This window comes from Gossypium hirsutum, chromosome A06 (assembly GCF_007990345.1).
Source record: "Gossypium hirsutum isolate 1008001.06 chromosome A06, Gossypium_hirsutum_v2.1, whole genome shotgun sequence".
Classification (NCBI taxonomy): domain Eukaryota; kingdom Viridiplantae; phylum Streptophyta; class Magnoliopsida; order Malvales; family Malvaceae; genus Gossypium; species Gossypium hirsutum.
Window position 1 is genome coordinate 96,465,572 of NC_053429.1, and position 25,422 is coordinate 96,490,993.

The 25,422-nt window shown below is 35.9% G+C and overlaps 2 protein-coding genes and 1 non-coding gene across 3 annotated transcripts in view; all 3 read right to left on the reverse strand.

Annotated features, from left to right (window-relative positions):
* The window catches only part of LOC107937785 (probable LRR receptor-like serine/threonine-protein kinase At1g07650), a 38,905-nt gene extending 21,156 nt beyond the window's left edge, over positions 1–17,749 (reverse strand). Inside the window, exons 1-10 of the mRNA XM_041115727.1 lie at positions 17,534–17,749; positions 17,372–17,440; positions 17,192–17,263; positions 17,005–17,076; positions 16,589–16,660; positions 16,401–16,472; positions 16,250–16,321; positions 16,065–16,136; positions 15,905–15,976; positions 15,217–15,282 (exon numbers count right to left, since the gene is read on the reverse strand). Of these exons, the coding sequence (XP_040971661.1) occupies positions 15,217–15,282; positions 15,905–15,976; positions 16,065–16,136; positions 16,250–16,321; positions 16,401–16,472; positions 16,589–16,660; positions 17,005–17,076; positions 17,192–17,263; positions 17,372–17,440; positions 17,534–17,745 (851 nt within the window). The 5' untranslated portion in view covers positions 17,746–17,749. The remainder of the gene's footprint in view (positions 1–15,216; positions 15,283–15,904; positions 15,977–16,064; positions 16,137–16,249; positions 16,322–16,400; positions 16,473–16,588; positions 16,661–17,004; positions 17,077–17,191; positions 17,264–17,371; positions 17,441–17,533) is intronic.
* On the reverse strand, positions 1,954–2,059 carry LOC121230971 (small nucleolar RNA R71). Its single transcript, XR_005929043.1, has one exon. It is a non-coding gene; the product is annotated as a small nucleolar RNA R71 (small nucleolar RNA).
* Positions 17,750–23,759: 6,010 nt separating the features above from the next.
* On the reverse strand, positions 23,760–24,565 carry LOC121230643 (uncharacterized). The gene is made up of 2 exons (XM_041115728.1): positions 24,309–24,565; positions 23,760–24,213 (listed from the first exon to the last, which is right to left on the reverse strand). Exons 1-2 carry the CDS (start codon positions 24,532–24,534, stop codon positions 23,984–23,986), a joined length of 456 nt encoding a protein of 151 aa, XP_040971662.1. The 5' UTR covers positions 24,535–24,565; the 3' UTR covers positions 23,760–23,983.
* Between the last annotated feature and the right edge of the window lie 857 nt (positions 24,566–25,422).

Genomic DNA, 25,422 nt, shown 5'->3' on the forward strand with positions numbered 1-25,422 from the left:
TCCTATTCTTGATGCATTTTTGGATTATTTATTTAGTAAATTAGTGAATTTGATGCTCCTAATCCTTTAAATTTATGTTTCTAAACTTAGGTGAGCATAGGGGAGTGAAAGGAGTGAAAAACAAGTCAAAATCGGACAAAAGAGCTGTTTCCAGGATCCACAGGACCTGGGCATTTCCACACAGGCTGGCCACACACCCATGTGCTAGCCCGTGTCGATATCGCACCCTACTTCCAATATACGTGGAAAAACTCAATTTTAGGATTCTTTAGCATTCTAAAGTCTATAAATACCAATTAGAAGAAGACATAATGGGGCACTTAGAGAAGATTGAAGAAAAGACTCGAAGAACGCCATCGGAATCAATTCAGAAGTAGATCTCCTTCAAAATTAAAGACCTCCATTTAATTTCCTTCGAAGTTTTATTGAGTTTCGTTATGTCTTGTTGTTATCCTAATTTTGAGATGTTTTCATTCCAAATTACGAACTAAATTCCCTAAATACCTAAGGAAGATGAAACTTATGATGAATCTTATTATTTGATTTTTGATTTACATGATAAATACTTTATTCTTGTTCTCAATTATGTATGCTTATTTCGTGTTTTAATATTTTTAGGATATTAATTCATGTTTAATGTGCTTATTTTAGTGGAGAAAAAGTTCCTATTTAATAGTAGATCTAGCATAATTGAGTGAAGTTGCATGCAATCCTAAAAATAGGACAAAATAAATCTACCAAATTAGAGTAAAATCTAATAGAGGAATCCATAGATCGAGTTAATGCGACAATAGGGGTTTTAATTAGAAAAATATTTTAATTAATCAACTAGAGTCAGCTGTTCTTACTCTCAAAAGAGATATTAACATAATTTGGGGATTTCTACGGATCAAGACACAAGTGAATAAATCGTTTAATTCAGATTCAGAATAATAGGTAAAGTCTAGGTGGATTCTTTCTTGGATATTGTCTTTCTTTTTGGTTATCTCGATTATTTTCCCATTTCATTCTCTGTTGCGTTCATAGTTAAATTAGATTAGTAATTTTAAATTAAAAACAGTCACTTTAATTTATCGATTAAATAATAGAAAAATGGTAATTACTAGAACTTTTAGTCCTCGTGGATACGATATTCCCTACTCACCATAACTATACTATTGTTCGATAGGTGCGCTTGCCTTAGTCTTTTTTATAGTTAGTTTAGTGACCATCAAGCTTTTGGTGCCGTTGCTGGGGACTAAAATATTAGGAACACTCGATTTTTATTAATTTAGCCATTTTTATTTTATTATATATTTTTTTTATTTTTAGTTTAATTTTTGTTTTCTAATTTTTCTTTTATTTGCTTCTGGCAGGTTCCTTTAGTTTATGACTAGAAGAAACCCATCGAGACCATTACTGTTTGATAGTGAGATTAAAAGTACAGCTCGCAAAAATCGTAGAGAAGTGAGATAGAGCCAACAGAGTATAATAAACAAACAAAAAGACATTATTATTACTGAGAAGATGGGTGATAACCAAAATAATCAGTTGCCTCTCGCGGTTGCTGCAAATTCTACAAATCCAGCAAATATGAATCTTGTTCCTCTTATTATGTATGATTATGCCAAGCCCACTCTAACTGGGGCTGAATCGAGTATTGTGAGACCCACTATTGCTGCGAATAATTTCAAACTGAAGCCGAACATTATTTAGATGGTACAATAATTTGTTCAGTTCGATAGTTTTCAAGATAAAGATCCAAATAGTCATTTCGCTAATTTTTTCGAAGTCTGTGACACTTTCAAGATTAATGGCGTTTCTGACGACACCATTCACCTACTATTATTCCTTTTCTCATTAAGGAACAAAGCTAAACAATGGTTGAATTCGTTACCACAAGGTTTTATCACTACATGGGACCAAGTAATTGAGAAACTCTTACTAAAGTACTTCCTACTGGCTAAGACAACCAAGTTAAGGAATGATATCTCTTCCTTCATTCAGATCAACTTAGAGACCCTATATGATGCATGGGAGAGGTAAACGATTTATTAAGACAGTGCCCTCCCCATGGGTTACCGCTATGGCTATAGGTTCAAACCTTCTAAAATAGTTTGAATCCTTCAACTAGGCAATTAAATGATGCAGCAGCCAGTGGTACTCTGAACAATAAATCACCCAAAGTGGCTTATGAATTTATAGAGGAGATAGCACTGAATAATTATCAGTGCCAGGTCATAAGGACAAAGTCGATGAAAGTAGCGGATGTTTTTAATTAGATGCGGTCACCATGTTATCGAATTAGGTAGGACTTTTAAATAAGAAAATTGATAGCTTATATGGTTCTACGCAGGTACATTCGGTAATGCAGTGTGATACGAATGGAGGAGGAATGAGCAATCTAGAATGTAACGAACAAATCAAATATATGGGTAATAATTCTAGGCCTCAAAATAATCCTTACAGTAACACCTATAATGTAAGTTGGAGGAACCATCCCAATTTCTCCTAGGGTGGTCAAGGAAACCAAAGACCACAACCCCTCCTAGGCTTTCAAAAACAACCTTACCAGTAAGAGAAAAAGTCGAATCTTGAGGAGATGTTGACGAAATTTGTCTCAGTGTCTAAAACCCGTTTTCAAAACACTGAAGCAGCACTTAAAAATCAGCAAGTGTCAATTCAAGAACTCGAGAACCAAATTGGTTAAATTGCTAAACTGATTTCGGAACAACCACAAGATAGCTTGCCTAGCAACACTGAAACTAACCCAAGAGAGTAGCTTCATGCAATTACTGTTCAAGATGAATAAGGGTCAGTTGAATCAGAATCAGAATCAGAATTGAGGCAAGAAACTGTGGTAAGTAATGATAAGGTCAAGGTAAGCCAGAATTAACAAGAATCGGTCAGCAAGGAATATAAACCCCGTGTGTCATATCCTAACGCGATGAAGAAATACCAAAAAGAACGAAAAATTTGGTAAATTTCTTAGACTTCTTAAAAAAATTACATTTAAACTTACCGTTTATTGAAGCTCTTTCGCAGATGCCCAATTCCGTTAAATTTTTAAAGGAGTTTTTGGCAAACAAACGGAAGTTAGATGATTCATTGCACATGGAGCTAAATGCAGTGTGCTCAGCCATTTTACAAAATAAAATACCCAACAAATTGAAAGATTCAGGGAGTTTTACTATTCCTTGTTTAATTGGTAGTTTAAATGTTAATAATGCTTTGGCTGATTTAGAGGATAGTATTAATGTCATGCCCTATAAAATGTTTAAACAATTAGGTCTTGGGAAACCCAAATAAACTAGGATAAGTATTCAATTAGCAAATAGAACCATTAGATTTCCTATGGGTATATTGGTGATATTCTTATCAAAATTGATAAATTCATATTCCCAGTTGATTTCATTGTTTTAGACATGGATGAGGATAGTGATATACCTTTAATTCTAGGTCGGCCCTTTTTGCCAACTGCTAGAACTATTATTGATGTTGGTATATGTCAAGATCACACCAGTAGATAAAAGAACTTCATAATACTTTCTTCTCTCTATTCATTAACGTAAGAATACAAGACTTTAATAGATGGAAGAGAGATTAACTAACTTGACAGTTAACAACTACTTTTGCTAACTAACTTCTAACTTCTTATCCCCAACATGCCCCAAACTTGTTCTATTCTACTCAACTATAGTAGCTTGACTAACTGTTACTCGGAGCTGATTTCGGAACTTGTGTTTTATTTTGAGTTTCACCCATACTTGTGTTATGTGAAGGATATAAAGACAAAGAAAACACTCCTAGTGGGCCACATGCATGATGGTCTGTACAGGTTCAACGTGTCTAGCTCGTTCTCTCACCCACCTGCTGCAGACTCACAGTTTAACTCACAGTTCTTGGGTACAGCTCGTTTATCCTCTTCACCTGCTCTATGGCACAAAAGGCTTGGGCATCCCTGTTCGTCGGTTCTTGAGACTGTTCTGTGTAATTGTAACATCTCTTTTGCTAGAAAAAATATATCGAGTGTTTGTTCAGCTTGCCAGTTAGGCAAAGCACATAAGCTGCCCTTTAATGCTTCTAGCACAGTGTACTCAACACCTTTTGAATTAGTAGAATCTGATGTTTGGGGTCCTTCCCATATTAAATCAAATGGTTTTCCCTATTATGTTTCATTTGTGGATATGTACAGTAGGTACACCTGGGTCTACTTTCTCAAGTCAAAAGCCGAAGTATTTCAGTGTTTTCTACAGTTTAATCAGATGGTCCATGTTCAGTTTGGTGGTTCTATTAAAATGCTTCAGTCTGATTGGGGAGGCGAGTATCGTTCCCTATCTAAGGAACTAGATCGCCTGGGCATCAAGCATAGGGTTACTTGCCCTCATACTTCAGAGCAAAACAGGGTTATTGAAAGGAAACATCGCCAGATAGTTGATATGGGGCTGACACTTCTAGCTCAAACAAGTCTTCCTTTGCAATTCTGGTCATATGCTTTTGCACATGCTACTCACTTGATTAATAGGTTGCCCACACCTATTCTACAGCAACGAAGTCCCTATGAAGTGCTGTATAAAGTCAAACCGTCATACTCCCATTTTAAAGTCTTTGGCTGTGCGTGTTATCCGTGTTTACGACCTTATCATCCCAACAAGCTACAGTTTCGGTCCAGGTTATGCATTTTTCTTGGTATTGGGCACAATCAGAAAGGCTATAGGTGTCTTGATAGGGATGGTCGAATGTTTGTTTCTCAGCATGTTACGTTTGATGAGGATCACTTTCCGTTCCAACATGAGTTTTCTTCTGAGAGGTCAGCTTGGGGAGTTCATCATCAGTCTGTTCTTCCTGTTGTGGTTAAAAGCTCTTCCATGGAACATGATATCTTGGCACACGAGGCAGGTCCTGGTAGGTCCCCATCTGCTGTAGATTCTTCAGTCCAACAGTCTGATTCTCAACTATCTCCCAGCTCCTCTCTGCCTCCTGGTCCCTTGGCACATACATCTGGTCCTGCTCAGTCATTAGTTGTGCCTGGTTCTTATCCATCTCCAACATGTTCCTCGTCTTCTTCCAGGCAGATTCAAGCTGTTGTTAATACACATCCGATGCAGACTCGGTCCAAAAGCGGGATCTTCAAGCCCAAACTATTTACTTCTGCCCTCTCTGATCATGAGCCCACTTCTATTGGTGAAGCACTTCAAAGCCCTGCCTGGACAGCAGCTGCTCAGGCTAAATACACTGCCTTGCTTGCCAACCACACTTGGGACCTTGTGCCTCTACCTGCTGGAAGAAAAGCAGTGGGTTGCAAGTGGATTTTTAAAGTCAAACGCAATGCTGATGGGTCTGTCGCTCGGTATAAAGGAAGATTGGTGGTCAAGGGATACCTCCAAGAAGCTGGTATTGATTTTTGAGATACCTTTAGCCCTGTTGTTAAACCAACAACTATTAGGGTAGTGTTGGCCCTTACTGTCTCATTTGGGTGGTCTCTTCACCAAGTGGACATCAATAATGCTTTCCTGAATGGTGACTTACAAGAAGAAATTTACATAGTTCAACCACCAGGGTTTGAACGACAAGAGGACAAGGTTCAACAATTGGTGTGTCGATTGAGGAAAGCACTTTATGGCCTTAAACAAGCCCCTCGGGCTTGGTTTCATAAGCTTAAAGAATTTCTAGTGACTACTGGGTTTGTTGCTTCTAAAGCTGACACTTCCCTCTTTGTTTATCAATCGGACTCCAAGCTCATGTATGTTTTAGTTTATGTCGATGATATTATAATTACAGGGAACAACAACCAAGCTATAGATCAGTTTGTACGACAGCTTGATGCGACTTTTTCCCTCAAAGATCTAGGTCGCCTTAGTTACTTTCTAGGCATTGAAGTCCAATACACCACCACTGGTTTATTTCTTAACCAAAGGAAGTACATACTGGATCTCTTGCGACGAGCCTCTATGGAGGGGTCTAAAGCTACACCTACACCCATGACAACAACATGTTAGCTGTCAGCCAATGAAGGACAACCTGTTGCAGATGCTCACGTATACAGGAGCATTGTATGGGCATTACAATATGTGGTGATTACCAGGCCCGACATCGCTTTTGTAGTCAACAAAGTGTGCCAATTCATGCACAATCCTTTGGACGTTCACTTCAAAGCTGTTAAGAGAATTTTAAGTTATCTACATAGGACCTTGGATCATGGATTACAGCTTACAAAGAGTTCGAAGTTTTTGCTTGAAGGGTTTTCAGACGCCAGCTGGGGATCTGACATTGATGATCGCCGTTCTACATCTGGGTACTGTGTTTTTCTTGGAGGATGTCCAATTTCTTGGAGCTCTAGGAAACAGCAGGTGGTCTCTCGGTCGACTGCCGAAGCTGAATACCGAAGTCTCGTCTATGTTACTGCTGAAATGGTGTGGATCAAGTCGCTGTTGACCGAGTTAGGTGTTTTTCCTCATGGCAAAGCTCTCGTATGGTGTGATAGTTCAGCAGCTGTGGCAGTTGCAGGGAACCCAGTCATGCACTCGAAATTCAAGCACGTAGAATTAGATCTCTGCTTTGTAAGGAAGAAGGTTGCACAAGGCATATTTCAGGTAGGTCATATACCAAGCCAAGAGCAGGTCGCAGACATGCTGACCAAACCTTTAGCAGCAAGTTTGTTTTGCTCACCAAGCTTAACCGTGTCATGTTTCGAGAAATACTGAACGTTCGACAACAGAGTAGAAGTCTAACCTTGCGAAGCATCATTGGACGAGTCACGTGGTGTATCACTTGGATGTAGGGCTTCAGTATCCATGGACAAAGCACAAGAAAAAAAATTAAAGAAGAGAAAAAGTCAGCAATGCCAAGAACTCACTGGCTCTTGATACCATGTTAAGATCACACCAGTAGATAAAAGAACTTCATAATACTTTCTTCTCTCTATTCATTAACGTGAGAATACAAGACTTTAATAGATGGAAGAGAGATTAACTAACTTGATAGTTAACAACTACTTTTGCTAACTAACTTCTAACTTCTTATCCCTAACAGTATAGGTGAATTAATGCTTTGTGTAGGTGATGACACGATTACACTCCAAACTCGTGATTCTATTAAGACATCTAGTGATCGAGATAATTATACGAGTTCTGTTAATATGAGTAACCTTGTGGCTCAAACTTTTTTGTAGAAAACCCTTCGAAAAACACAATAGAGCCACGTTTCAGTCCATACGATAAAAACAGAATGACTCATGAAGAACTAATGTTACGGATTGATGAACTAGAAGAATGGTGGACACATGTCAAGGAGAAACCGAGAATACACGATGCAGAACTAAATGGACGCCATGATGAGCATGTGGATGGAACGAACCAATTTAAGGTTGGGAACAAGGTACTGGTAGATAAAATAGATCCTCGAATGGCCACTTTGGAGCTTGATGCAAACAGATCAAATCCCTTTATGGTACTAATTGTCTTTCCATACGGTACAGTCAAGGTAACTCATTCTGAATTTGGCATATTTAAGGTAAATAGTACTCGACTAAAACTTTATTTTAATAATATAATTGACAGTGATAAAGAGGAGTCTACACTCCGTGAACCACCGTGACCGTGGGAATATGAGGTATGTTGAGCTTAAACTTTAACTAAACGCTTCTTGGGAGGAAACCTGAGTGTTAATGATAAACTGTAATTTATACATATTTTTACCTCTTACTTAGCATATTTTTGGATGAATTATTCTTAGATTTGGTGAATTCGATGCTCTTAATCCTTTAATTTCATGTTTTATACTTAGGTGATCATAGGAGAGTAAAAAGAGCGAAAACGGGCAGAAAACAGAGAAAATAGACCAACATAGGAAATCAACACGGCCTAGACTTCCTCATATAAGTAAGCCACACGGCCGTGTCCATTTGGTAGAATCGAAGCATGATTTACACGGGTAGACCACACGCCCATGCCTATGTAACAGCCTTGAACACGGATTGAAGAAATCGCACACGGGCGTATCCCTGTCGGGCCCAAGTTTAGTTCTATTTGGAAAAGGCCACTCTTGAGGGCTTTTAGGCATTCTAAAGCCTATTTAAACACCTGAGGAGGAACTTAGAAGAGACACACGGAGTAGGAGGCAGGGAATTACTCGAAGAAAGCCGATTGATCCATCTCAGAAGCCGGATTCACCTTCAAGACTGAAGATCTCCCTTCAATTCCCTTTAAGATTTCTTAGGTTTTCTTTATGTTTTGTTATTATTATTCTTTTGAGATGTTTTCTTTCATAAATATGAACTAAACCCCTAAATACCTAAGGGGAATTAAACCTAAGACGAATCTTGTTATTATTATCTGAATTGTATGATAAATATTTGACTTGTTCTTAATTATGAATTCTTAATTCTTGCTTTAATATTCCAGGATATTGATTCAAGTATTGATGTGCTTATTCAGATGAGCAAAAGTCCCTGTCTAAGAGTAGATCTAACATAATTAAGCGGAGTTGATTGCACGCCTAGAGATAGGGTGACAAGATTTTGCTAGATTAGGGTGAAACCTAATAAAGCAATCCATAGAGCGAGTTAATGCAACACTAGGGAGTTAATTAGAAAGAGATTTCAATTAATCAACCTAGGGTTAGACGTTGTTAGTCTCGAGAGAGATAATAATATAAATTAGGGATTTCTATGGATCAAGTCAAGTGAATAAATCGTCTGATTCAGAGTCAATAACAAGTGAAGTCTAGGTGGATTTTTTCCCTTAGGTATTGTCCAAATCATTCAGTTTTCTGAAGAGTTATTTCCCCAATTTACTTCATGTGCATTCTTAGTTTAGTAATTAGTTTAGATAAAACAAACCCCTAAATTTTTAGGCTAGATAATAAAAAGAAAGTTAATACTAGTACTTTTAGTTCCTTTGGGTTCGACATCCCGGTCTTTCCATAAGCTATACTACTGTTCGATAAGGTGTGCTTGCCTTTGTCGTGATAATAGTTAGTTTTCAAGGACGGACATTCATAAATTATAAAACTTATTGCACGTATCACATCACACGATCAGTTAACACTGCTAATTTTTTTAATTTTATTTCATGTTATTTTTAACATTAATTAATAATATTAATAAAAGGTGTGTTTTTGACCCACACGGCCTGGCCACGCGGGTGTGTGGGAACACACAGCCTGGACACATGGGCGTGTCGCAGGTCGTGTGTGAAATGGGGTAATCGACAGTGAGTTACACAGCCTGGCCACACGAGTGTATGGGATCTCACATGGGCGTGGGAGAAGCAAAAAAAAAAACACAAACAGCCTGGAGACACGACCATGTGGCACACACAGCCTGGAGATACAACCATGTGGCACATACGGCCTGGACACACGGGCATGTCCTAGTTCGTGTGAAACCTAGATCTAATTTTTTCAATTTTAAATCAAGTCAGAGTGTTACACGGACGGTCGGCCCACCCGGGCGTGAGAGAACCGAAGGAGATCGTACACAATCTAGACACACAGCAGTGTGTACCACACGGCCTAGCCACACGGGCGTGTCCATGGCCGTGTGAAAACTGTCTTATTTTTTAGTTGCACATGCTAAACCCTAGATTTCATTTCTCAATTTGTATTTTTCTACTTCCCCAACCAAGCGACCCCGTTTATTTTATTTTATTTTATTTATTTATTATTTTTTATATTATTTATTTTTATTTTACTAATTTTTTATTTTATTTTATTTTTTATTCTTATACTTAGATTTTGAATTTATTTTAATCTTTCTATTATTTCTATTATTTTTAATATTATTTTTACTATTATTATTACAAATACCTTTAAATTTATTGGTATCATTGAGTTTATTATTAATATTATTATTTTTTATTTATCTTTCTTTCTTATTTTGTTTTAGTTGCTTTATTTTTTTATTATTTTTTAAAAATTTTTTAATTATTAGCTTTTGAAATATATTTTAACGGTTGTTTCTAATCGAGTTATAATAGCTTAATCTTCTCTATTATTTGTGTTTATTTTCTTATTAGTTTGCTAGGAATTATGCGTTACATTTAGATTTGACTACAATTCCGCTTTCCACTATTTTGGGGATTTCATCCAATATTCAGGGCAATTTCAGTTTTTTCCCTCTCTTATGATATTCTGTTTATACTGTGATTAGATATGTTTGTGTTATTTATATATTTATTAGAAAATCCCTAAATTATGTCTTATGTTTATGTAATTTTCTCATACTTATTTTAGAATGAAATTTTATCGATTTGTAACTTTTATTGATGTGTTTTGGATAGATATTTGTGCATTGGTTGTTTTAAACTTTAAGATATGAGAGAATCAAGCATGATAATTATATTTTCAGAATTAAAAATTTTAGGTTGTTTCCCTGAATTGAGGTATTATATTGAAGTTTTAAATTTACAAGTTTGACATCACAAAACCATAATTTTTGTGAGATTTTGAGCCTTTAAAGCATACATTTTCTTGCTTGTTTTATTATTGATTATGAGTGTGTCAATTTGATTTGTTATTCTAGAACTTGCTTCGATTATGCATGTCGAGACCACACCTTTTGATGTGATATACTGAGATGATAAAGGTACTTAGGTTTTAACTCACTTATCCCATAAAAAAGCCTACCTACATAATTAACCCTTAGTGAACCCCATTGAGCCTAACACACCGTTTCTTCGTTTATCCATTAATGTTAACCAATAAATCATTTTTTTTTCATTGAAACTTTTTCCCGTTTTATTGGTTCCCTTTTTGTCGAGATTTGAATTGGTTAATTGCCTAATTATGCTCTTTTCTTTGATTTGTTGAATTATTTCTTATTAAAAAAAAGAGAAAGAGAATCGAAAAAAAAATATTGTTTAGTATTTAGTTCTATATTGATTGAGCTTGGATAGTTAAATTCATATTTTGAGAAGAAGCTCATTTTTATTCTTGAATAATTTTTGATTGATGTAATTGTTTTTAATTCAGCATTTGTATGTTTTTCTAGGTTGGTAATTTATCAATTCGATCTTGATTTTAACCAAATTTTTCAACCTTTCTTTACACCCTTAACCTAATCCCCATTACAACTTCTTAAAGACCTTTTGATGTGTGTATCATATCATTTTATAATGGTGGAGATTTGATTTTCATGCAAGCCTATGGTAATGACTTTTCTTGTTTGACTATCGAGTGCTTATTCTTAAATCTTAAACACTTTAAGTGATTTGAGTGAACCTTTAGTGAGAATGTCGATTCTTGTCGATTTTGAATTAAATGTAATTTCTTAGATAAAAGGGGAAATACCTATGTTTTCATGCCTTAAAAATGTTTGACTTGGATTGTTTGAATCTTTAGTGCTCTTTTAGTTGAATTATCAATGTATGATTATTTGTGAATTATTTTGAAACATTATTGATGAGAATTATAAGTTGAGAAAGATTAATTTTAATTGTGAGTTGAAGATTTTGCTTCAGGACAAGCAAACGCTTAAGTGTGGGGATATTTGATAAGCCATAAAAGTAACATGTTTTTAATCCTATTCTTGATGCGTTTTTGGATGATTTATTATGTAAATTAGTGAATTTGATGCTCCTAATCCTCTAAATTCATGTTTCTATACTTAGGTGAGCATAGGGGAGCGAAAAGAGAAAAAAAGAGCCAAAATTAGACAAATAGAGCTATTTTCAAGATCCACACGTCCTGGGCATTTCTACACAGGTTGGCCACATGCCCATGTGCCAGCCCGTATCGATATCTCACCCTACTTCCCAGATATGAGAAAAAAAAACCCAATTTTTAGGCTTTCTAAGCATTCTAAAGTCTATAAATACCAATTAGAAGAAGATATAAGGGGGCACTCAGAGAAGATCGAAAAAAAGACTCAAAGAACGCCATCGAAATCAATTCAGAAGCAAATCTCCTTCAAGATTGAAGATCTCCATTTAATTTCTTTCGAAGTTTTATTGAGTTTCTTTATGTCTTGTTGTTATCCTAATTTTGAGATGTTTTTATTCCAGATTATTAACTAACTTCCTTACATACCTAGGGAAGATGAAACCTATGATGAATCTTATTATTTGATTTCTGATTTACATGATAAATACTTTATTCTTATTCTCAATTATGTATGTTTATTTTGTGTTTTAATATTTTCAGGATATTAATTCATGTTTAATGTGCTTATTTCAATGGAGCAAAAGTCCATGTTTAAGAGTAGATCTAGCACAATTGAGTGGAGTTGCATGCAACCCTAAAAATAGGACGACATAAATCTACCAGATTAGAGTAATATCTAATAGGGAAATCCATAGATCGAGTGAATGTGACAATAGGGGTTTCAATTAGAAAGAGATTTCAATTAATCAACCTAGAGTCAATTGTTCTTACTCTCGAAAGAGATATTAACATAATTTAGGGATTTCTACGGATCAAGACACGAGTGAATAAATTGTTTAATTCAGATTCAGAATAATAGGTGAAGTCTAGGTGGATTCTTTCCTGGGTATTGTCTTTCTCTTTGGTTATCTTCGATTATTTTCCCATTTCATTCTCTATTGCATTCGTAGTTAAATTAGATTAGTAATTTTAGATTAAAAACAATCACTTTAATTTATCGGTTAAATAATAAAAAAATGGTAATTACTAGTATGTTTAGTCCTCGTGGATATGATATTCCCTACTCACCATAACTATACTATTGTTTGATAGGTGTGCTTGCTTTAGTTGTATTTATAGTTATTTTAGTGACCATCACTAGTGCACAAGATCAAGCAACCACTCGACCACCTATTATTTAGGTCTATTTGAGAGGACAAGTGCCTCACACATGTCCTTTACCCATCATTTCATTTGAGGATGTTGTTTCAAGTGATTATGATCGAACCCTTGATCTTCCAATCACACATTGATAAGGTAAATGTTAGTGCATTATCTTATCTCATTTTTCATTTCTTATGCTCATTTATTTCCTGCGTCCAGTTTCTTTACTGTATCTTTAGATTGTTTTTTTCATTATTAAGTCTGTTAGTGAAGCCTTGTCCTACCCTAGCTAGCATGATGTAATGATAAAAGAAATGACAACTTTAAATGATAATGGTACTTGAGATTTGGTAACTCTGGTGGTGGGAAAAAAGGAAATTGGATGAAAATGGGTATTTGTAGTCAAAGTCAATCTAGATTGGTTGATAGCACATCTTGTTGTTAAGGACTATGCACAAACATATGGCATCAACTATTTTGATACTTTATTTCCAGTTGTTAAACTTGCTTCAGTTTCTCTGTTCAACGGCTACATATGGGTGGCCCTTTCATTAGTTGGATATAAATATGCCTTTTTTACCTGATGGCATTCAAGACGATATCCATATAGAGAAACCATCAAGGATTATTGCTTAAGGGAGAATAAAAAGGTTAGTCAACTTTGTAAATCTTTGTATAGATTGAAATAAAGTCTTCATGCTTGGTTTGGAAATTTAGTGAGGCAATTCAAGCAATTTGATTGAGGAAAAGTACTTGTGATTGCTCGATATTCTACACACCGAAAATAAGGTATAATCCTACTAGTGGTGCATGTTGATGATATTGTAATTATCAAAAGTGATGAGGCTAGCATTAAGGCCTTAAAATATTTTCTTCATACTCAATTTCAAACAAAAGACTTAGGAAATATGTACTATTTCTTGGTTATTGAAGTTACCAAAAGTAAGAAGGGTATTTTCTATCTAAAAGGAAATATACTTTTGACCTATTAGCGGATACTAGAAAATAGGGGTGCAAGTCATGTAGCATACACATAAAGCCTAATCTATAACTTATGAAGGAATATGGTATTTTATTTGAAAATTCTGAGAGGTATAGAAGGTTAATTGGAAAGCTAAATTACCTTACAATGAGTCACCTTAATATTGCTTATTCTATTAGCATTGTAAGTCAATTCAAGTCCTCTCTAACTTCTGAAACATTGGGCAACTTGGGAATACATTCTTAGCTATCTAAAAGGGGCTCCAATATGTGGAATTTTATATAAGAATAATGGATACACAAATATTGAAAGTTTTCCAAATGAAGGTTGCGTGGGATCTAAAATGGATATGAGATCTACTACTGAATATTATGTTTTGGGGGAGGAAAACTATTTTTTTTTCAAAAAACAAGAAAGAAAATGTAGTATCCTGATTGAGTATATAGTTAGAATTCAAAGCTATGAGAATATGTGAGTGAAGTTGTATAATTGAAGAAACTACTAAGTTAATTAGGCTTTAAGATATCATTGCCCAAGTTGCACTTCACATAACTAATAATCTTGTATTTCATGCACAGAACGAGCACATCAAAATTGATTGTCATTTTGTTCATGGGAAGATCTAATAAAATCCCATTTCTATAAGTTATGCTAAAATTGGAGAATAATTATGAGGTATCTTTACAAACCTTTAAATGAAGATTAAGTTGATTATATTTGTAACAACTAGGACATGATTGATATTTATGATCCAGCTTAAGGGGGGTGTTAGAAAATATATTGTATAATTGTAACTATATAGTTGATTTATAGAGAGTTTATTTTCTTTCCTTTTAGGTTAAGGTATAGTTATAAAGATTTACTTTAAGCTTTGCTTGGTAGAATACAAAAGAACTTATAAGGATGAAAAAATAATGGGGTAGAAAACTAGAATGATGGAAAACATAATTTTTTTTTCTATGTTTGTGTTTGGTAGTAAAAATGGAAAAGTAGAAAGAAAAGATAATTTTCTTTACATCCATTACTTGGTAAAGTTGAAAAAAGAAAGAAAATAAAATAAAATAAACCATTTGAAAAATGCATAATTTTGAACTAACATACACTTCTCTCATTTTCTCTCATCTCATCATGCCATTGTGAAAGTATTGATTTTTATGCGTTAGGATGGAATTTGATCATCTTTCCTTTTTTTTTTCTCTCTTTCCTCTCCCTTTTCTTCTCTACCAAGCATACTATAAATTTATTTTCTTTTCACTTTTTCACACTCTCCTCTATTCCCTCTACTTTTCCCCAAATCTCCTGATTATATTATTATTCTATTTTTTAAATTCATAAAATCTGTTTACACATTGTAATTAATCTATTTTATAAAGGTGATAGCAAAGCATTTGCTTAACATCCAAAACTATTCCTTCATATGATATTTGGAAAGGGAATAGAGGAAAATATACTAGGAAATACTTTAGTGAAATATAAACATTATATTGACCCTTAAACTTATGAAAGCTTACATTTTTTCCAGATGAGTGCTTGTAAAACGTCGACTAATTCCTACTAATCTGTTGAAACTGAGATCTCTGCAAGCAATTTGAACAAAAAAGAACTATTATTAACTCCCAGTATAATACATTTAGTAGACATGAAAGAGACACATAACAATCAATAGCCCATTATTTGTTTGATCAACGAAAATCTAAACTACTGTGAAATTGAGAATGTCAACTAAAGCTTGACATGTCTATGAACTTTGTAAACATGTCTCTGAAGGTGTAAACAAAATATTAAGGATAGAAGGCTGCCAAGCAACTAATAAAAGGAAGTCCATCAGGAAAAGACCTACTCACAAATATTTATGATGAGTGAAAATGACATAATTGGGAAGATTCTTATGTTCATAGTGCATTTGTCATTTCTTTAGAGCTGAAGCATGAAGTTTTAACCTTCCTGAATGAATATGTTTTGGTTAATGTTGCCAATAGTAATAAATTATTTACGGATGACCAAATTTTCTAAAGGTTCATCTTAAACTCACTTTCAAGTTCAGCAGAATAATCATTCATTCCTAAGATGTCTTTAATCAAAACACTATGAAATTTTTAGAAGTAATAGAGTATAAGAAATTGTTACTATCAATCATGACTAGTTATAATCTAGAAGGCATAGACGATTGGAATTAAACTAGAAGAACAACAGATTTACATAATTCTTAGTTTTGGCAAGTCTGATAAAAAGGCAGGTACTTCTCCATAGATGTTACAGCTCCTCAACATCCTGCAACATAATTAATTTCATTTAAGAACATTGCAACAAAGTGTACATTCTTCTTATTTTCAAGAATTATTATGTAGAAACAACTCACAATCTTTCAAGGTCTTTCATGTTTCTTAAGAAGGGAAATTGTGAAACTCCCCCATTTAGGTCACTAATTCTTCTGCATGAGATTTATCAGAAAGGTTGTTTATCAATCATGAGTAAATTTATTATATTTTGAAAGGAACTTATTGCATTCATGGAGATTTTGCCTAAGATGGCTTGCAAACTTACAATTCAGTTAAGTTAGTCAAGGAAGATATGCTAGGAGGAATTGGGCCCTCAAAGCCACTGGCTGAGATCTGTCTGTTAACCAAGAACAAATGAGCTACAATAACTTGCACTGTAAGCCTCTTGAAAGATGTAAAAGGGGCAAGATACTTACAACTTTTGAAGTTGTGTCCAATTTCCATAAATGTTAGGTATCCTTCCAATGAAGTTGTTGCTCCCAATCCTACTGCATATTGACAAACATGAAAACGATGTTCCGTGACATCAAAACCTGAATTTCGATGTCAAAATCCGATATTTTAGCCACAAGATTGCATAACCACCAAGGTTACAAGAACTTACAATTCTGTTAACTTGGTCAACTGGGTGAGAGCCTGGGGTAACTCTCGTGTGAGATAGTTGGCATTAAGAACACTGTAGTCACCAACGAAGAAGATCAAATCAGTGTCTACATAGCTAAATTCAGTTCCTCCATTACTCCAACTCTTCATCTTCTCACTATTAGTCATGTCAGATATCCTGATATAGGTACAGAGGTCCAGCCCTCTAAATACATGAAAATGTTTTTTTTTTTCTTTTGAAAAAAAAAACTGAACCAGACCTATCCATATCAGAGACCTATCCATACCCCAAATACGCAAGAAACATAGGATTATTGATATATTAGATAATATCTTTTGAAAATTAAAGAATTCTTAGGCTGTATTCACTAATAATTAAATATAAATGTATTAACAGCAAGAGAAAAGGGGACCAACAGCTTCTCCAAATTAACCAAATTCCCAAGCCGTGGAGGAATAGGTCCAAAAAACATGTTGCTCTCGAGGGACCTGAACATGCAACAATTGATTAGAGCAGCTTTAACAAAATTAATAAAAGCTCATTAAACCATTACATCAAACAGAGATAGAAAAAAGAGAGACATTGTTAGAAGTTACTACATACAGGACTCTGAGTGTGGTAATATTCCCCAAGTACTTTGGAATAGGTCCAGATAATCGGTTGATAGAAGCACTCCTGAATTTCAATAAATGCGTTACACAATTAGTCTATCACTACAAAATCTTTTCCTTTTCTGTTTTTGAGAATACAAAGACTAAAACATGAATTTCAAAAGAAGCTTACAAGACTTCTAACTTTGTGGATGTCCATGCGGGTGGTATTGTACCACTAAGGTAGTTCCTTGAAAAATCACTATCAAGGAAAGCAAAAATATTTTCCCGTTAAAGAAACTAGAAAAGGTCAAAATCAGACCCCATTAAACCCAAAATTGCAAGCTTTTCTTACACTTGTCTAATGTAAGGTAGCTTAACCAGCGATGGTGGAAGCACACTAGGTAAATCTTGTCCTTTAAGAAAACTGCAATACTCAACAACATAAAAACCCAAAAAGTATCCAAACATATGGACCTGTTGTTTTGATTCTAGACAAAGGTTAATATTTGATGGCAATAATTGGTGCAAATAAAAGCTCAACCCTCCATTGCATCCTAGTCCCATAGCAGTAAGCCAATTCTCAAAAGGACACAAGTATGAGTGATACGGGTCAGAACTGAAATATGGCAAACGGTGCATTTAGCATTAATGAAACGGTGCACAGTGACTTTAGTAAAAACGGGGCGTTTTGAATAAATATTCGTACTGTTAGTTTTAACCAATTTTGGATTATTTTGTTTTCTTATTTATATGCAGCTGTAATTGGATGGAAGGTTATGAAAACTGTTATCAAAGAAATTCCATCAATATGTCTTTCTCTTTCTTCTCAAATATTCTCCCTTCTTCTTCCTCTGTCTCTCTTTTCTAGTTTTATTTGTATAAATGAGTTGGTTCTGTTTAAGGCCAGTTAGCGCTAGAATTCCAAATAATTACGAGAAGATCAAGTGACAACCAGAACCAGAATCACAAATGAAAACCAAATAAACCCGGCAGGGGTCTTGTGGGTTTTGGGCTTCTGAGCCTTAAGCCTTAATGCTATGACTGACCATTCATCGTAGTCGACGTCCGCTTGCGGTTGCTAACTATGTACCACAGCTAGTCCTTCGCTTCAACCCCAGTGAAAAGGAAGAAGCACACTATTAACACTTAACAAAGATTACGTCGCGTAAAAGGGAAAATATTATTAAAAAAAACATCATCTCTCTTGAGTTTAAAATATATTTAAATACCGTCAAGTAATAAATATCTATAATATGTTCAAATCTCAAGTAAAAAGTATCATGAAATCTTTATTTTAGGAGTTGAATTGTATCTTTATTTTCTACTTAAAAATAAAAAAATTAGTCCATATATATTAAAATAAAAAACAATTTAGTTTTTCTGTTAAAAATTTTATTTATTTTTATTGTTTAAAATTAGTTTATGTATGTTAACATGATGTACATGTGGAATATCACATATTATTATTGAGTTTTTGTCAACTATGTCAATTTTTACCGGTACAAATAGATGCAAATTTTAAAAGAAATTACTAAGCTAATATATCTATTTTTTAAATGAAAAAAGTTAAATCTAATCTAACTCCTAACACTTAATGCAACGTCCTCCATAATACTTTTATCATCTCAATCACCAATTCATTTGGGAAATTACTAGAAAACACTTCTTTAACTAAAGACCGAAAAAGTTGTCGATTTTCAGGCATGCTGTGAATAGTGAATAGGGATGTACGTAAAATGAAAATCAAACTTGGAATGATGATTGTAAAGAGCATTTACATGCTATCAACGTGGCAGACATCACCGGGGAAGGAACAATTACAGATGAGAGTACTGTTGTACAAATTCATGGGATCTATTTCTGTATGTATCCAGCCTTGTTGGAACAATGGCAGCAGCAAACATCAAACAAAGTTACAACATAGTGTTTGCAAGACTGAAGCAAGAAGAATCGAAGCAAAGAAAAGGCAAAAGCAAAGCAAAAATTTGATCAAAATTGAATACTCAGCAAAGTTGTAACTGAACATTACACATTTTTCATTCAAATTTGAAATATAAAAGAGTTACAATGTACATTGACAGTTACCTAATGTATTTAACTGCCCCAACTAATACAAACCTAATCACTAGCCAAAAATAATCAAATATAGCTGACCAATCAGCCATTACATCAAAAGATCTTATCACTAACTTAAGTTTAACTAGTATTACAAACAAACTAAAATTGAACCGAACCAAATTACATCAAAACAAAACAGCAAAGTTGGTTGCTTCATTCGGTTCAAAAACCATTCGTGCGCACCAAGCAAAATGAGCTGAGCTCGATAGCTGCTGGTCTCGACAGTAGCAAGCTTCTGGCTCCATGTTGCATTGCATTCCAGCTTTCAACACTCCTCATTGGACTGTATGCAACACATTCCAATTGCACTTCTCAAAGATTTAAATCGAGCAGCCCCTAAGGGCTTGGTCATTATGTCAGCCAATTGTGCTCCTGAGCTGCAATGCACAAGGCTGACTTCCTTTGCTTGTTCAGCCTCTCTAACAAAATGCAGTTTGATTTTAAAATGCTTAGTCTTACCATGGAACACAGGGTTCTTGGCTATTGCAACTGCAGACTGATTATCCACCCAAATTTCAGTTGCTTCATCTTGAGTTTCATTAAGGTCGTAAAGCAGCTTCCTTAGCCAAATGGCCTGATTAACTGCTCCTGCTGCAGCAACGTACTCTGCTTCAGCTGTGGACTGAGCAACGGTTTGTTGCTTCTTTGAACTCCAGCAAAACATGCCCAATCCAAGTGTGAAGAAGTATCCAGAGGTACTCTTCATGTCATCGAGAGATCCTGCCCAGTCACTGTCAGAGTAGCCTTCTAGTTTCAGTTGGTTCCGACTTTCAAACATTACACCAAAACTAGCAGTGCCCTTGATGTATCTAAGGACCCTCTTTGCTGACTTCAAATGTGCCTCATTGCAACAATGCATAAATCTCGATAACAGGCTGACACCAAACATGATGTCTGGCCTGGTTGCTGTTAGATACAACAGACAACCAACTAGGCTTCGATAGTGCCTCTCATCAACCCTCTGCTGATCACCACTGCTAGTCAGCTTTTCTCCTTGAGCCACAGGTGTGCTGACTGCTTTACAGTTATGCATGCAAATTTGTCTAGGATCTTCAAAGCAAATGAGTGTTGGCTGATGAAGATACCTCGATCAGACTGGTGCACTTCCATGCCAAGGAAGTAAGTCATGACCCCCAAATCTGTCATCTCAAACATTTGCTGCATTTGGACCTTGAACTGATCAATGAGCTCAATTTTGCTCCCTGTCACAAGCAAATCATCCACATACAAGGAGACAATCAGCAAGGTTTCAAGTTCTGACCTTTTAACATACAGAGTAGGCTCACTAAGGCTCTTTACAAATCCAAGTTTGGTCAGGTAAGCATCAACTCTGTCATACCAGGCCCTTGGTGCCTGTTTCAGGCCATAGAGGGCCTTTCTCAACTTATACACTTTGTCTTCATGTCCAACAACTTCAAAACCTTCAGGTTGCTCGATGAAGATCTCCTCCTTGAGAAAACCATTCAGGATTGCTGATTTGACATCCAATTGGTGAACTCTCCACTGCTTCTGAGCTGCTAAAGCAAACAGCAGCTTAATTGTATCCAGTCTTGCCACTAGAGCAAAAGTTTCTAGGTAGTCAACACCATACTGCTGACTGTAGCCCTTCACCACAAGCCTGGCCTTGTGCTTGTTCAGTGAGCCATCAGCATTGTACTTGGCCTGGTACACCCATTTAACTCCTATGACCCTCTTGTGTTCTGGTCTGCTCACCAACTCCCAAGTCTGATTTTTGTTGATCATTTCCAACTCAGCTTCCATAGCTTTCATCCAGCTTCTGTTCTTAGCAGCCTCTTCAAAGTCTGAGGGCTCAATCACAGCAACATTGCACCTCTGATAAACATCAGTCAAAGTTCTGGTGCCCCTCATTGGTATATCATCGACAGCATCATTACTTGGTCCTTCTTCTGCAGGTTCAGCAACCAAGTCTAACTGGTCCAATTCAGACAAGTCAGCCTCAACACCATTCCAATTCCACACCTTTTCCTCATCAAACTTTACATCCCTACTGACTAAAACCTTCTTTGCTGTAGGATCATACACTCTATAGCCCTTCTTGTTGCTGTTGTAGCCAACAAAGATTCCTGGAGTTGCTCTGCCCTTAAGCTTGGTCCTTTTCTCTACTGGAATAAGTGCATAACATACACAGCCAAACACTTTTAAGTGTGTTACCACAGGTTTGACTCTATGCCAAGCCTCAAAAGGAGTCTTATCCTTAATTGCTCTAGTTGGCAGTCTGTTGAGCAGATACACTGAGGTGTTGACTGCCTCAGCCCAAAACTGACTTGAAAGCTTGCCTTGAAACAAGAGGCACCTGGCCATGTTCAGTACAGTCCTATTCTTTCTCTCACAGACTCCATTCTGTTGAGGAGTATAGACTGTTGTGAGCTGGTGGTGAATCCCAGCACTGTCACAAAGCTTCTGAAATCTTTCAGACACATATTCAGAGCCATTATCAGTTCTCAAGGCTCTAATTTTGCAACCTGACTGATTTTCAGCATAAGCCTTGAATTTGCAGAAGGCTTCAAACACATCTGACTTTTGCTTCAAGAAGTAGACCCAGCACAACCTTGTTAAATCATCTATAAACAGGGCAAAGTACCTGTTCTCACTGATTGAAGGTGTTCTCATAGGGCCACAAACATCAGAATGCACCAATTCGAGCTTGTTTTGAGCTCTCCAAGCACTGTCAGCAGGAAAAGGTAGTCTAGCTTGCTTACCAAGCTGACAAACCTCACAAACATTCCCACTAACCTCAATTTTTGAAATGTCATCAACTAAATTCAGCCTATGTAGCAAATCAAGAGATCTAAAATTGGCATGGCCTAGTCTCTTATGCCACAAATCAGTGTTATTAGCAAGGATGGTGTATGCCTTTCTTTCTACTTGGCTAACATCCAACATGAAGCATCTATCAGTCATAGAGACTGAGATTAACTCCAGACCATTCATGTCTTGAACAGTACAACAACCATCCTTGAAAACCAATGTATAGCCCTTTTCAACTAATTGGCCTACACTAAGCAAATTCTGGTCTAAATCAGGTACAAAGAGCACATCTGTGATCAGCTTGTTACCTGAACCAGTGCTAACCAGCACACTGCCCTTGCCCTTAGCCTCAATCAGCTTGCCATCTCCTATTCTAATCCTCGAGTGGAAGCTTCTGTCTAGGCCCTTAAACAGCTTCTCGTCTGCTGCCATATGGTGTGAGCAACCACTGTCTAGTAGCCAATCATTGCTGGCCTTGGTTGTGCCAACAAAACAAGTTGCTGTGAACACATGCTCCTCCTGAGCTTGAATGTCCTCAGCAGGTCTAGCTTGTTGCAGAGCAGCCTCCCTTGGTTTGCTCTTGCACACCTTCTCCACATGGCCAAACTGCTTGCACTTTCTACACTGAATATCTGGCCTAAACCAGTAATACTTTTCTGAATGTGTTGTCTTCTTGCAATGAACACATGGTGGGAACACCCTTTTTGCTTCATCTTTTCCTGACTTGACCCTTCTATTATGCCAGGGCTTCTTGCCTTTTGCACTCACACTCGAGCCTTCACTGGCTTTAGCCTGGAAAGCAGCTTCAGGATTCTCCTCCTGCCTATTTGCCCTCCTTTGCTCAAGTGCATACAGGGAGTTTATCAGCTCAGACAATGAAATGGCTGATAAGTCCCTCGAGTCCTCAAGTGAAGAGATTTTTGACTCAAATTTCTCAGGGAGAGTTGTAATGACCTTTTCAACAACTCTGCTCTCTGTGAAGTCTACTCCCAGGAGCCTAATGCTGTTGACAATGGCCATTATCCTGTCTGAGTACTGCTTGATGGTCTCAGACTCCTTCATCCTCAAATTTTCAAAGTCTCTCCTGAGGTTGATCACTTGCTGTTGCCTTGTCTTATCAGTCCCCATGAACTCCTCCTTCAGCTTCTCCCAAGCCTGCTTTGGTGAGTCACAGACCATGATGCGAGTAAATATCACATCAGAGACTCCATTTTGCAAGCAGGCCATAGCCTTATGCTTCTTGGCTCGCTCCTCAGTATGTTGCCTCATCTGTGCAATGGTGGGATTGGCTCTCAATGGAGGTGGTTCAGCATCATTCTCGATCACACTCCAAAGATCATGTGCCTGGAGATAAGTCTTCATTTTAACTATCCAAATGTGATAGTTTTCTCTAGTGAACACTGGTGGAGGTGGTGGAGTGAAACTCATTCTGCTAAACTGATTTTAAGTGCTTCAATCTTACCAAATTTTGAACTTGCTGTTGGTTTTGATTCGAACACAACAGATTGCATACAAAGGCCCCTCAAAGACTCGGGCTCATGATACCATTTGTTGGAACAATGGCAGCAGCAAACATCAAACAAAGTTACAACATAGTGTTTGCAAGACTGAAGCAAGAAGAATCGAAGCAAAGAAAAGGCAAAAGCAAAGCAAAAATTTGATCAAAATTGAATACTCAGCAAAGTTGTAACTGAACATTACACATTTTTCATTCAAATTTGAAATATAAAAGAGTTACAATGTACATTGACAGTTACCTAATGTATTTAACTGCCCCAACTAATACAAACCTAATCACTAGCCAAAAATAATCAAATATAGCTGACCAATCAGCCATTACATCAAAAGATCTTATCACTAACTTAAGTTTAACTAGTATTACAAACAAACTAAAATTGAACCAAACCAAATTACATCAAAACAAAACAGCAAAGTTGGTTACTTCATTCGGTTCAAAAACCATTCGTGCGCACCAAGCAAAATGAGCTGAGCTCGATAGCTGCTGGTCTCGACAGTAGCAAGCTTCTGGCTCCATGTTGCATTGCAGTCCAGCTTTCAACAAGCCTGAATGAGTACTGCAAGGGTCTTTTGTGAAATCCCAGTCCCTTTTCCCTAGTTCTCTCGCTATTTCATGAAGAGCTTTCACTGCAGATATCAAACACGGTTGCTTCATTTCAACTAATCAATTACCTAAAGTACTCAAGCTTACAACTTTTACGAAAAAAAGTCCAAGTGATTACCTTCATCGGCGGCAAGCTTTCTTGCTTGAGCTTCAACTTCCACTGCTAATTCCCTCCACATTAACATAATTATAAATACGACCATGCCTGATCTAAACATGCTTCCTAACATATCACTCCCCGCCTCTTTCCGGTTTACACTTCCTTCAGCTACCCTTTTTGCAGGATTATAATCAATATTTATATTCAGCAAATAAGATTGACAGTTCAGGAAAAATGACTTCATTTCATGGTATTTAATCAGGTAATCTCAAGTCATTAAAAAGGTGTTTATATATAAGTTATTAATACTGTGACAGCATTGAATTCACTACCAATATATGTAACAATATTAATTAAATGTTTAGGTCCATATATTTATAAACAAAGGGGCCCTAACTTACGTAACATAATTGTCACAAACTAATCTTTCATCACTTTATATCGTTGCTGGTTTGGCGATGCTACATGTCATTGGAAATTTAGATTGATTACGAGTACAAATATAGTCCATACAGATTTTTATTTTATTTTAATTACAAGAAGAGGATAAAACTTTAAAAATAATACAATTAAGGTAATTTGAAATGAAATTATATCTAGAATAGTAAACATCACCTTAATTATCATATCAACACGGGATCCAAAAGATCTAAAAAAAAGTAAGAAATATACAAATATTACATTTCTAAGTTGATCCGTTATTTACTGCAAGCCATTGGAAATTTAGATTGACTAGCTTTAATTACAAATGGTCCTCTAAAGGAACCGCCCTATATGACTCAATTATTTTAAACTTTTCCACTAATTGAAACTTTTTTCATTAATAAAATTAATTTAAAACAATATTATTTTTTCATTGATTCATACTGATTTAAACTTTCCATCAAAACTTTTCTAATATTTTCTCATTAATCATATATATTATATAAAAAAAGTTGTTAAAAAATAATAAATGGTAACTCACCAATTAATTGTTTAATCTAATATCATTAACTATTTTCTATAACCAAAAATTAAGTCGAATAACGTTAATTTTTTTTGAATAATTTTATTATAGTTTCTGATTATATTTGCTATTTTTTTACACAATGTCTAAAACTATCTATAATTCCTTCCCAACCCATTAATAGGA